The 14,465-nt window shown below is 45.4% G+C and overlaps 1 protein-coding gene across 1 annotated transcript in view; it reads right to left on the bottom strand.

The window, feature by feature from the left end:
• The window catches only part of Lmx1a (LIM homeobox transcription factor 1 alpha), a 146,289-nt gene that overhangs the window by 9,709 nt on the left and 122,115 nt on the right, over positions 1-14,465 (bottom strand). Inside the window, exon 5 of the mRNA XM_050158328.1 lies at positions 528-700. Coding sequence (XP_050014285.1) covers positions 528-700 — 173 coding nt within the window. The remainder of the gene's footprint in view (positions 1-527; positions 701-14,465) is intronic.

Genomic DNA, 14,465 nt, shown 5'->3' with positions numbered 1-14,465 from the left:
TTATATAAATGTTTACAGGGATCCTATTTGTAACAACCCCAGACAAATACCACCCAGGTCCTCATCAGTAGGTGAGTGAGAAGCAAAAGCACATTCATTCAGTTGAAGATATCATTGGAAGAAATGAACAGCTACCCAGGGAATCCCCAAGGAGACTAAGTCAAGACTTGCCCATGAAAAGCATATCTTGTATTTTTATATTCTTTGTTAAGACGTCTTGTTTATAGCACAACTAGTACTTATTATCATAATAATTTAATTACTATTGATTGTTCCTTGTGGCTCTTCATGAAATAAGAGGAGTTAGGGTCCTTGGGAGTTGGCATGCACACAGGAAGTTGGGGGAAATTCCATTGCTCCCCAGGCCATAGTTTAGCTATCCCTGGAGCCTCCTGCAGGGTTCATGATCACCCCGCAGACTGAGTCATGGTCCCCACCACTCAGGCCCCCCACCATCCTCTAACATCACAGGGGAGTCCAGCTGCACACAGATGAAGGCACCTTGCTCTCTTCTCCCCTTCTTATACCTTTCTGCAGGGCTTGGAGGATACTTCAAATGAGGCCTTGAATGCTCTCCTCTGCTGGGTTGTCAAGATGGTTCTGGGACGTTTGGGTCGCTTGTGGTCCTTGCCGTCCTCTGACGTTCCTTTCCCTGCCCCATGGGCTGACTTGCACAGACTCTCTTCATCATCACTTTTTCCTAAAAAGAAGCAGAGATCTGTATCTCCAGTCCCAGATGTACCTCATGGAGCTGTGTGTTGCTCCGAAATAAGCTCTGGGATGCCACAGTCCCAAGATGGCTTTAGGTATGAGTGCGAGAACCTGTGTGGTGCTGATCTAAAAGCTTCCGGAAAGAGGCTAAGAAAACACTTCTAAAGCTCAGAGGCAAGAGCAGAAAGTCCACAGTCATCATGCTTATTACAGCATGCTACACTGGCTGTGCATTTATCCATTTATCAGCCGTGGGGCCTGAAGCAAGCTAATCAATTCGGACTCCATTTTTCACAGGAAGAGAGCCTGCTTTCATGGAACTGATATAGAGACAAAATGGGCCTGTATTAGTAAGGCATTCAAAATGCTGTTCAAAATATAACCAATACCCAGTGTGATTTGCTGTGGGAGAGGCTGCTTGTCCTTTTTCTGGCTGCCCAGACTCCCGAAATAATCACATAGAACCATATTATTTAAATCACTGCTTGGCCCATTAGCTCTAGCTTCTTATTTGCTAACTCTTACATCTTAGTTTAACCCGTCTCCGTTAAACTGTGCATCACCATGAAGTCATGGCCTACTAGCAAAGTTTCAGAATGTCCGTCTCCAGCAGCAGATCCATGGCTTCTCTTAACTCTGCCTCCTCTCTCCCAGCATTCAGTTTAGTTTTCCCCACCTACCTAAGTTCTGCCCTATCAACAGGCCAAGGCAGTTTCTTTATTCACCATTGGTATCCACAGCATACAGAGCAGAATCCCCACATCAGTGATTTCCTTGACATCAGTTTTCAAAACTAGACCTGAAGGACTTAGGCAAAACTTTCTATAACTATGCCAAAAATTTTAGCTACTTAATTTTTAACTAAGGAGGTAGAAAATATTACTGTCTACAGGGCCATCAAAAATGAACGTAATGGTTTTTTTTGTTTTTTTTTTTTTTTGGATTTTCGAGACAAGGTTTCTCTGTAGCTTTTTGGTTCCTGTTCTGGAACTCTTCTAGACCAGGCTGGCCTCAAACTCACAGAGATCCGCCTGCCTCTGCCTCCCGAGTGCTGGGATTAAAGGTGTGCACCGCCAAATGAACATAATGTTATCTATAGGCACAGATGACTGGAAATGACCAGGTAACACTAATAATTCATCAAAATTTCTGGTCTATAAAACAAGCAGCTCCCTAAGAAAAGTATGTGAATTATTTCAACTCAATTAGCAGGTAAGAAATAAAGGGATAAGTATTTTCTCTTAATTTTTATTCTTTGAGAATTCCATATATGTATACAAGGAAAAATAATCATATCCACCTCCGTTTTCCCTCTTTAAGTGCCCCTAGATATTCTCACACATGCCCACTGCCCAAATTCATGTTTTCTTATATTTTAACTCACTAAGTCCATTTAGTGTTTTCCATATGTGCAAGGAAGTGGGGTCATCTACCTGAGCATGGGCAACCTACCAGTGGCCACACCTCCAAGGAAGAATTCCATCAATGTAGAGCCTTGTAAGTTCTCTCCCCATATATGCTAGACTCTTGGCTGGCTTGACCTTGTATAGGTCCTGTACAGGCACTACGAATTTATGAGTACAATAGCTACGTCATGTCCAGAAGACAACATCTCGTAGAACTTTCCAAATCCTTTGGCTCCTACATTCTTTCTGCCTCCATATGTTTCCTGAGCCTTGGCTGGCCAGTAGGAGGGCAGTTGATTAAGATGTCCCGTTTAGAGCTGAGCCCTCACACAATATACAGTTGACAATGACACATAATGCTCAAAGTAGAAGTCTCTCATACAGGCAATACTCAGTGGTTCAGAAGGTATTTCTAGGGTCTAAGAAATGCCAGGGTGAACGTCTTTTCACTTTGTACATTAGGAGCCACTGGGAATTGAAGATTCCAGCTCTCCTAAGGAGACCCTCTATTATCTCTTGGTCGTAGGAAGGGTCCCACCCTCCTTGCAGTGAAAACCTCTCTCGTGGTCTTGCCCTGCTGCAAGTCCCTCTGGTTGCTTTTAACAAGCCCACAAGACAGATCCGGTAGTTACATGGCACACATACTGTTTATTTGTACATGGTACTTTGATATGAGCTGAATTCTAAACTGGAACTCTACCAGAGCCAAAGATTTCTTTTATATGAAGGAGTAATATTTTTCTCTTTCTATGGACAGTCAAAACATGCCACTTGAATGTGAAGGGGCAGTCAGTTGTGAATCCCCTGAACCAAAAGGCAGCAGAGGTAGGCAGGGACTCTTGCCCCTTCCCAGCCCTTTGCTAGTCATATCATGTCCCCAATCTCCCAGCTGGTTCCCTCCACTACATGCTGATGACAGTAACATCCACCCTGTGGGTGTCCCAGAAGCACTGACGCTATGTACAGAGAAGCTCACATGACCCCAGCACACAGGCAATGCTTAACAGATGCTGTAGAAAGGTTATATTCTCTTTATGCTGCGTTCCCCAGCAAAAGTACAAATAAAAGGCCCTGGGAGATCAAGGAGCATTAGCACCGGAGTCCTCATGAGGAGAATGACGCTCCTGCCTCTCCTTCAGCTGTGAAGCTGTCCTCTCCCAGGAGTGATGTTGTACTTGAACTTAGTCATAGCTGTGCACAGGGTTTTCAGGGCAATCCTAGGGGGTTTGCAGAATAGCAAGAAGAAAATAAACGTTTGAAAGCAAACACCTCAGTAAAATAAGATGACCCCCAAGAGGCTAAAAGAAGAAAAAGAATGTCATGCCCATATATATTCACCGCCACAAGGCCTTAGTGCAGGTGGGAGACTCCCTCAACCCCTGATGTGGGTAAAGAGGGACTTCCGGTGTGAGTAACCCTTCAATGACTCCAATGGAAATGGGAATGACTGACATCCCAGGCCAGGGAGCATGCAGCTCCTCCAGAAGGCAGGCAGCTAGGAACGAGTCTGCAGACTGGCGATGCAAATGAGGACCCAGGCATCCTCAGCATCGAGTGTGCTTTAAAATGAAATTGGAAGGTCTTCAGAGGCCTGCCTTCTGCCAGTGGTGTCTGCAGTTGTCTTGCAGAAGTCGGACTCTTTATAATTGTTCTTCACGAAGTTTAATGCAAATAGATATTGGAACTTTGGATCATATAAGTAATGGAAATGTGAAATTTAAAATAACATTCGTGGTCCATAGATGCCCTGTCCTCTCCAGGATACCAGTGTAGCATTGTGTCTACAGGGACCCATTCTCCCTCCACAGGAGTCTCCAAACATCCTGTGAAATTTCCGAGATTATCCTTTAGTCTTTGCCTTTAGTCTAAATACTTCAGTCTTTGTTTACACGCCAGTCTCCCAGCACCACACTATAGACCAAGGACAGGAAGAGGACACAGGAATGGGCATAGTGGTGTCCAGTAGACGAGCATTTCCACAACAGACAGCAGGCCAAATATGGTCTGTGTGGTTCAGTTTAGTGATCTTTGTTCTAGGTCTCACCTGACCTCTTCCCTCTCCATTTGAACATCTTCATCCTGTGCCCATGCCCCATTCTTCTGGGCCCGGACTCTGGGCTAAGAAGAATGTTTATCTGGTATACTGAGCAGTGGACAGTAGGATCTGATCAATTCTCTGCTATGGATAATAGGCATACTTTTTAACTGGGATGCTGCTACCTGAACAGTCTCCAGTATGGACTTCCAGTTGTCCTGGAGGGTCTAGGTGAGTCAGATGCTAAAAAGGGGAGAGTCACAGGAGAGGCCCATTCCTGTCCTTCAACCACTTCCTGTTACAGCACATAAATACTAGCAGTCTGGGATGTCCTATTACTTTCTTGGAGATGCTTTGAGCTCCTCTGGGACATTCAGTGAGGCTCCTCCCTCCTGTCTTTCTGCAGGGCAGTCTTGGCAGACCCCACACTCTTCTCCATGAGAATGTGCAGTGTGGAATATTTCTCCCAGAGCCTGCTGGAGTAGCGGGAAGCAGAAGAGGGCAGAAAAGCTTCCAAAAGCGAAGCGGAGCAGGCGTCTTCCATTGCCGGAGCCTCCCACACCCAGATGTAGGCTGGAGCTATCCCTCATAATTTAAGGTGACACCCCTCAGCAGAGATGAAAGGAACACCACTCTCAGCTCCCCAACAACAAATGTCAGCATCCCTGGAGGCCCTTTAGACCCAAGAACAGCATAAATCTGACGCTTAGTGGGGGAAGCCCAGAGATTAAGTCTCTCTGTACAGCCTACCAGAGGAAAATGAATTGGCTTGGCACGAAGTCTGAACATGTTTCTCAGGGCTTTCTACCCACCCACCCCCAACCTTTTTTAAGTCTGGGCTGGTTGGGAGTGGGTGTTGTTTCCCCACCATCTTTCTGCCCACTCATTTATGACATAAGCAATCGCAGATGAAAGAGCTGGCCGTTCTTTATGGCCAGAAGACGAAGCAGCACTACCTGTGGGGCCTTGCAGATTCATTTCAGGTTGTTGGAAAAATCCCAACAGCCCATAAACAGGGTATAAGATAACTGACCTTGGTCCAGGAGGTGAGAGGGAGGGAGGGGGACAAAAGATCTTCGTGCTAGAAGTGGGGGAGATGATAAAAGGCCCCGGTGTTTCCCCAGTGATGAGCCTTATAAATGTCTTCCAGGCTGGGGGAGTGGAAGAAGGCCCTGGGATCTGTTGTAGGTAGACGGAGCGGGGGAAGAAGTCAGGGAGGGATTTACTATGACGGGATATATAGGGAGCTATTTCAGCCACTGCCTTGCACTGTATGGGATTGGAATTTCATCCTTCCTGAGATCAGCAGTGGTCATCTCGGGATAGAATGAACTCAAAACAACGTGGAGATCCCAAGAGGCAAGAGTTGCCGGTCTTCTGACACACAGAGTCCATGTAGTTACTGCTCTCAAATTGCTGGGTGCACGGTTCTTTGAGGAGCGCTCAACTGATACCAGGAAAAAGGCCCCACAAAAGATCTGACTGGAAACTGGGGTGATGGCTCAGTTGGCAAATTGTTCACCTTGTTGAGTATCAGGACCTGAGTTCAAGCCCTCTGGATCCACAGTTAAGGCATCATGACTCACACTAATGACGCCAGTACTGAGGATGCAGAGACAGCTGGACTCCTCAGGCCCACCGGCCAGCCAATTTACCAGCTTGGTGAGCTTAAGGCCAGTGAGACAACCTGACTTGATACAACATGGATGACAGCTGAGAAATATAGTCAAGGTTGTTCTCTATCCTCCACATGTATCAATGTATGCACACACACACACACACACACACATACACACACACACACACACACGAGGGGAGCCAGAGGGAAAAGAGAGAGAGAGATTGACTTGACTGAGAACTTCTTCATTAAATGATGGTGTCAAGTCAGTTAATTAGCCTTGTGAATAACACAAAGTCAAACTGAGATACAGAGGAGGTGAGGAGGATTCGGCTTGTGCTCCCAGGGGGGAAAAAGACTCAGCACCCAGAAAGGCTCAGAGAGCAAAGGGTCTCTAGAAGGCTGCATGGATGCAGAGAACGAATAAGACAAAAGGTCAGCAGGGGTCTCCAGGTGGAAGAGATGAAGGAAATCAAGGAGCAAACAGTTTAGTGGTAGGGAAGGCAGACATTCGCCAGGAAGAGCGGCTCCTCCTCGTAAGCTCTCCTTGAGCACCTCTGCCCCTCCTGCGCTGTCAAGTGCACTAGGAAGAGAAACAAGAAGAGGGGAATGATCCCTTGGTCTTAAGGAATGAGACAGTGAGTTACGAAAGCTGGAGGGATGAGAATATAAAACAGTAAGTGGTTAAGGTCCTCATCCACAGCCAAAACTGGAAATAAAAAATGTATTTAGGAAAAAGGAGACGTGAGCAGATGAAGAAAGTCCACGGGGAAGGAGGGGGAGGGAAGCAGGTGTTCCCAAAGAGCTCAGCATGCTGGAAACAAGAGGAAAGATGGGGGAGGGGAACAGAGCAGCAATGTGTAGGGGGCCCCTCAGCCTTGGGCAGAGGTTGCACATCTCACCCCAGGAAGGGGGATAGGGAGTGGAGAGGTTGTCTGGGGTTTACTGGCAGAGGGATGGTGTGCTCAGCATAGACGAGGAATGGGTGTAGCAGGTGGGGGTTCCCCTGCCACAGCAAATGGGGAAACCTTAGGATACGGGGTCCTGTGGCCCAGGGAAAGCACAGGCGTTAGCCTCTGGATTACTGAACACATGTGTGATGGCCGCATCAAGTCACACATCTATTTTGTAATAAGAACATGTCCACCCTTCAAGCACCAGTTCCACGCCCAGCCTCCTCTCCAGAATATATGCTCCACTGTCATTCTAACAGCAATAAACTCCCATCCCAACTGCTAAGGAACCAGCCTCAAACACGTTCCCGAGGAACCTGACACCACACACACGGGAGCTCGGCAGCAGGCCCATGCCCAGACACACACTTGGAAAGAGGGAAGACCTGTGGTTTTTAACCTGCAAAGCAAGCACAAGAAACGACAGTCACCTATGCATGCTCAGGCCCAAGTGCCCCGAAAGGCCCAATGCTTTGTCTCCATGGACCTGAAGCTCGGTTCTTTCGTTCAGGAGCACACAAGAAGTGGTGCGGAGTAACTCAGACCATGGAGGAGATGGAAGTTTCTACTCCTAATTTTGTTACTTGGCTGAAAACCCTTGGATAAAAACTCCTCTGATCCCGAGGCCCAATTCCTTCCCCTACAAGATAGTTTTTAAAGTACCTAGTACCTGAAACACATCATTTTACAACTGAACTGTTTCTGTTTCTGCTACCATTGTATGAGGCAGAAAGTGTGTCAGTATCCTTTCTCCAGGTTACTAGACTGAAACTCAGGAGGGCTGGGGTGATCTCTAGCTTGAGACACACAGCTGCACTCTCTTTCTTCTGTCTAACCACCCCCCATCTGCCTGCCTTTCAGGCCTCTCTGGGCTATGGGTGGACCCAACGATGCCTCCTGCTTACAAAAATGTCAGGTGCTAGACAACTCTGGGCAGCGTGTAGCTGTTACTAGTGAATGAGGAAAGAAAAGACCTAAAAGGGAGGCTTCCCCTGGAGAGTGGACGTCTACCCATGCTCCTCCTAGAAGCCATTCTTTTCAGAGCTCACATAAAACCTCACCTCACTCTGCACTCTCCCCTTCCTCCCCACACCACCTTTCAGCCAAGCCCAAGGAAGCCTTCCTTCCAATCAGCTCCAGGAGCCTGGGGAACAGAGCAGACAAAAGCCAAGCTAGGCTTCTGAGTGAGGCTGTAGGTAGGCTGTTCCAAGAAAGACACCTTTGTTCAGAGATGTCCACTGCAGATAGAGGATCTGTGCCAGGCTAGGAGGCGGGTCAGAGCCAGGGCATCCTGCTCAGACTTCCAGGCAGGCCCCAAAAGGGAGCCGTGTCTGTGTTCCTAAGTTCTGGCTGCTAGCCACAGCTGGATGCCTGTCCTGCCTTCCTCGGCAGGCTGGGGCTCATGAAGAGTGACCTTGTGCTTAGGAGACGTGAAGAGAAACGGGATGGTGTTGGCCTGAATGGTGAAAGTACTGTTGAATTGCACATTTGAACAGTCGTTAGGCCCACGGCTATCCTGCTTCTTTTCTGCACACACGCACACAAACACACACACACATGCACACACACCTCCTTCTCTGAATTTTTCTCCTTCTTCTCATCTATACCAAAGCACAGCCGCATGAACCGCATGCAATCCAAACTGCTGCTAAGGAGTATAAGTGTTAGTTGTGATGGTGCCTGCAGTGTCCGAAAGTTCCTGAGCCTCAGCTGCAACACGCTCAGATCAAACACGCATGCACGTCCTAAACAAAGCCTGTAACTTGTTCTGTTTTCATCTGGCCAGCCTCCAAGGGGGAGGCTGTGAAGCTCATAACAAGTTAATTCGGTTGTTTGAGGCTCACGGCTCAGTCTAGATAAAAGCTCATTAGTCCAGCTGCCCAGTGGTCACCAGGCACAGAGTGTGATATGCATGACATCCTATTAGCTTATATTAATAAGATGAGTGCGCTTGCCCTGATTTAGCAAGTGACTTCATTGGCCCGAGCGCCATCGCTCTTTGCCACAGCCCAATGTTACTGCACTAATTACTGGGTTTCGGGAGGATGAGCTGCCTGAGCGAAATTAAATTGTTTACAGGCAAGGCTGGAGAACAAAGGGTTAATGATCCCTTCAAGTTAAGAAAGAAAGAAAGAGAGAGAGAGAGAGAGAGAGAGAGAGAGAGAGAGAGAGAGAGAGAGAAGAAAACAAGAACTACAGTCTCCTAGGTGGTTAGGGAGTTCAGGGGAGTTGGCTAATAGGCTAAAATTTAGAGACTCTGGAGCATCTCTCCTTTTGACATAGTAAGACTGCCATGTCGTCTATGGAGCTCATGTCAATAACTGCAGAAGAAAATTACAGAGAAAATTCCCCCCCCCCTCTCTCTCTCTCTCACACACACACACACACACACACACACACATCTCATCATGCTCATAATGAAAGCAAGGTTCATACTTTGTGTTGGGCCACATTCACAGTTATCCTGGGGCCCAGGGACCTACTGGGCAGCATGTTAGACATAAGGAGGACAGATCTCTTTAGTTAAATGCACTGTGGATTTTAACACAGAGCCTGGTCATGCGATCGCAGGCGATCAGCTTAGCCCTTGGCCAATACACCCGAGCTCTGAGCAGACCCTCTTCTGCTTTGGAAACGTGAGCAGAGGCCCTCAGACTCCAGGCCATTCCATGAACCGGTGACAGGCCACCTTCAAAGAGCAGGGATTTATTAGCTACTTCCATGACTGAGGTTCAGTGAGGATGACACTTATGCCCCGTGACCTTCAACCTCAATCTTTCCTTCGCACTGATATTTACGCCAAGGATGCTCTAGCATCGTATCAGTACCCACCTACCTATGCTGCCACAGCAGAAGAAAGTCACGGGAAAGTAGAGCCTTACGTTAGGAGGGATATGGAGCAGAAGAGAGGACATGAAGAAGAGCGAATGGAAATAAACAGAGAGGGATGGCAACCCTGGAGAACAGGTGTGATGCTGTGATTTCTGGTCCAGCCACATTCTCCAGGGTCAGCTTACAGGCAGAAGAGCCCTTGATCCTGGCTGCATGGGCTATCTTTTGTAGTGATATTTTGTTTGTAATCTAACAAATAATGTTTGGCCTGAAGTGCAGAGCTAAGTAACTCATTAGCCATCCAGGCCAGGCGGTGGTGGCACATACCTTTAATCCCAGCACTACGAAAATAGAGGCGGATGGATCTCTGTGAGTTCAAGCCTACCCTGGGCTAAACGAGATTGAATCTGTCTAAAAGAGAAACAGAGCTCACACAATAGTGAGCCTAACTCTTGGAATCCCATGCCTTTAATCCCAGCACTAGGGAGGTGGAGACAGGAGTGATATGGCTGGGTGAAGGGAGATATAAGGTGGGAGGAGTCAGGAGCTCAGATGCAGTCTGAGGATTCAGTCTGGTAGGCATTCTGAGGTTTCATAGAGTCAGCATTCGGTCTGAGGATATGTAGACGGGATCGCCTCTTTGGTCTGAGCACTGGTAGAGGAAAGAACTTTCTAGTGGCTGACTGCCTTGCTTCTCTGATCCTTCAGCTCTTGCCCTGATAGCTGACTCCAGACTTTTATTATTAAGATCAATTAGAGTTCATGCTACAATCACTAGCAACCGAGGGCTTTCAACAGACAATGTTATCTATAGATGAAAAGGCAAGACTTGGTGGAAATAGCATAGACGTTTTTTGCACGACAGCTTTTCCTACATTACAAATATACCAAGTATAATTGTATGCAGCAAGCTCTGTTGTCACCCTCTAGAGAGGATCTATGATTGTGCCCTTGAATGAAATTGGTATATTAAAATGGTCTTGATTTGAGGGTAACTATTGCTAACAACACCATCACAATACTTTACTTCATCACTTAGCCTTCAATTTCTACTATTAACACATTTCTTCCCAGTCTTACTATTATTTATAAAGCACAGAGTTTGTTGCTGAAACCTAGGCTAGAGAAAAACTCCTGTTTCTCCAGTCCTGAGATCCCTACAATAACAATCTGAAGCCTAGAAGAGTGTCATCAAAGGTGAACATGCTTTAGAAGCACCTGGAGGGCTGGGTAAAGCAGACTTCTGGGCTAGTCCCTGGGGTTTTAATTCAGTGCATCTAGGACTAGCCTTTGGCTTTCTAGTTCTAACTGAACTAGGATGTGGTGTGGGCCGTCCTTCTTCTATGTATTGCTTGCCCAAGACAGACACCAAGAACTTTACCCAATAAGCCACAGCCTCGTGGCGATACACCAATTACTAGAAACAGGTTAAATTAATATGTACAAGTTAGCCAATAAGAAGCTAGAGCTAATGGGCCAAGCAGTGATTTAATTAATACAGTTTCTGTGTGGTTATTTTGGTTCTGGGCGGCGACGAACAAGCAGCCTCCTTACAGAAGGGGTGTCACTATGTTAGGTCAGGAATCACACTTGGAGAATCACCGACCTAGAATTCAGCGTTGTGAAGCATGGGTCACACACATGGAGGGATCATGAGAAGCTTGACAACAATAATGGGTTTCTGAATGGACAACAGACAGTAAATTAAAGAGCAAACCTAGAATGGATGAATTGGGCGCATTTCTGACAGTGTGCCCCCATTTTTCCCCAATGACAGCTTTGGTTCTGAACACACAACATGAATACTTCTCACTGCACATGACAGTGAGTGCTGCCTGGGACATACCACCCAGATCCAAGACTGTCAAATACTGGCCTGCAGCATCTTTCTTGTATATAAAACATTTTCTTCTCTTTTCAAAGCAGTGGTTTGATTGTGGAAAATGAGGACCTGTAATATTTCCCAGCCATCTTTTCTCAGCATGAATCAAATTAATTTATCTTTGGATTATATTCTTAGAATGTTTGCTTTTTTTAAAAAATGCTGCTTGGTTGCTGATTTGCATTTGAGGGAAAAATTATTAATTGAATTTTGACTTGGTATTAGGACAGAATTTCCAACAACTTCTGATATAGCCCCCAAAACATCCTGACCTTTTGTAGTGTGTTTATGTGAAACAGTATTCTCAGCCCTGACAATTATAAAATCAAAATATATACCAACTCCGCAAAACACTGAAGAGGCTCCATGCCCTGAAGTGTCTACCTCTCAGCCATACTTTAATTCTTTACGTACATATAAGTAACTGTCTCTATCTCATTTCTATGAAAATTTGCTATTGTCTTTAATAAATGGTAAGATTATATCTATGCCAAAAGTTGCTTAAAATAAACTTCTTTATGATTTAGTAGTAGTAAATGTTTAATTTGACAACAATATCTGTTGTGTAAGTTTATGTATCTGGAGGGCATGTAAAATTAGTCAGAATAAAAGACATCATCCTCAGGGTGATGGATCTATAATATTCTCTCCTTCCCTTCTCCCACTGCACCGTTGCCTGCACACAAGGGTCTGGTTCAGGGTTCTGGGGAGGCGGAAGCAATCACAAAACCTTCTCACTCCCAAGTAGCTGAAACCTGTGTCCATTTTTAACTATCTCAGCAGAATCTTCAGTGACTGGTGGAAATGAACCAATGTTTTAAAATCCTGTTTTTTTTCCTTTAAATCATAATGGTAGGATGAGAGGAAAGGGTGAGAGTAACTCGGGATTGTGGTATAAGGTTGTCACGAGCAGGACTGGCTTGGCATCCTTCGCCTTGAATGCCAGTACCACACATAAGATGAATCTCCCTCCTCTTCATCAGAGCCATGGCTGCACCCAAGCAAGCAGGAGCCAGTGAGGCTCTGAAAGTCCTGGACATCACGGTCATCTCTCCTTGACCCTCGAGCCCCAGCAACTCTCTCCCCCTCTCCTCATTATGACCTTTCGGGACTGAGGCGAAGAGCTGATCAGTCGTGCTGTGTGAAGGGCCCAGATGACTCAAGAGCACACATCTCTCACACCGCACGCATGTCACCAAAGGTGCCTGCTTCCCTTAGTGTCCTAGATCACATCCTGAAATGAGTCTTCCCTTGGGGTCAGCTGTTTCATCTCTTCAGATGCTGGCGAGAGCTGGCGAATGAGAAATGGCTTGGCATTGTGAGCACAGCTGAGATTCAGGAAAATGTAGGTATTTGTGCTGGTAGGAGTAACTGTGATCTAGCTCTGCTATTGAATTCTAAGCTAATACCACTTCTCTGCCCTGTACCTGAGAAATGCCCAGTCCACTCTTCTCCCTAGCTGAATTTAATCTTTCCATGGAAGGGGTTCTTAGTTTTATATAAACATTATCTTCAGAGATGAATAAATATATGTTTCAATGTTCAGAGGTTCCTTATATTAAACTATCATTCATATATTCCCTTAAAATATCTATTTTTTCAGAGTGATTAATATACACCCATAAACAAGACAGGGTCCCTGCTGCCGAGGGTTTATTGGGTACTGAAGGAGATGAAAGAGTAAGAATTTCCAAAGCTGGACAAAAGGTGTTTTAACAAAATGCAAGATTCTAGAGAATACAGTGGTGGGGTGTCCACTGTGGTCATAGCAATGAGGACAATATTCTGCAGAACTGCCTATACAAAGCTTAGGATGGGTTTAACAAAAATAAAGACAAAATAAAGAAGAGAGCAAGACTCTGTTATCACAGACAAGTGATGGGACGTGCAGGAGGGTGACCAGGGATGGTCAGGAAGGACCATGTGCTTCCGTGTTCAAGAATGCAAAGTCAACAGAAGGAGCTGCTAAAAACAGGTAAAAGGCCTTGGAGTCAGAGACCTGAGTTTGATGCTGTTTTTTGGGAGGGGAGAGAGAACTTATTTAATTTCTCCAAATTGTACCTTCTTGCATAATAAATATCCAAGGAATTCAAATCATTAATAATATTGATAGCCACAACTGCATATTCATGAAGTGATAGTGATACCATTCATATATATCCTCTACAAAGTGATCTTACTAAAAAACTAAACAAAGTCAGAAATGGTGGTGCAATGTGCAGTCCCAGCACTTGGGAGACTGAGGCAGGAGGCCTGTGAGTTTCAGAACAGTCTAAAGTGAAACCCTGCCTCAAAAAATGAATGTGCATAAGAGAAAGAGAGAGATTTTAATTTTAAAATAGCAGAGAAATGGAAAAACACTTTAATCACATGTAAGAAGACATTCATATAAGTAATTCTCTGGCCCATACCTACACCAAACACTGACCACAAATTAATATTACAGCCACTATTTCAGGTTCTAAAAGTACGGTTGTGAATAAAACAGATGGACCCCTTTATTCAAGTAGAACCTACGGCGCCTTGAGGAAGGCATAACTAATAAAGAACAGACTCATTCATTTTAGAATCCAAGGCAAATTTAAACAGTGGTAAGAAGATATTGAAAGCAGGATGACTGTGATGGAGACATCAGTGATGATGGGTGGCGTTTTTGAGCATGGCCAGAATTCTCAGGCATTAAGACCCTCCAAATAAAATGACATTCGATGGTGACAAAAGAAAGCAAGTCAAGAAGTAAGCTCATGGCAGAATGTCCTGGCTCAAAGTGATCAGCTGTCATAGCTGAATCTCTGCACACAAAGAGCAAGAGAGAATAAAGATTTAAAAAAAAAAAAAAAGAAGAAGAAGAACCTGGTGTGATGATGCATGCCTTTAATCCCAGCACTAAGGAGGCAGAGGCTCTTTGTGAGTTCAAGGCCAGCCCAGTCTAAAAAGTGAGTTCCAGAACGGCCAGGACTCTGTTACACAGAGAAGCCCTGTGTCAAAAAAAAAAAAAAAAAAAAAAAAAAAAAAAAAAAAAAAAAAA

Source organism: Alexandromys fortis, unplaced genomic scaffold (genome assembly GCF_014885135.2).
Source record: "Alexandromys fortis isolate MF-2015 unplaced genomic scaffold, M_Fortis_MF-2015_v1.1 scaffold_97, whole genome shotgun sequence".
In the NCBI taxonomy this organism is placed as follows: Eukaryota; Metazoa; Chordata; class Mammalia; order Rodentia; family Cricetidae; genus Alexandromys; species Alexandromys fortis.
The sequence above is the reverse complement of the archived record's forward strand: the minus strand, read 5'-3'. Positions and strand labels throughout refer to the sequence as shown.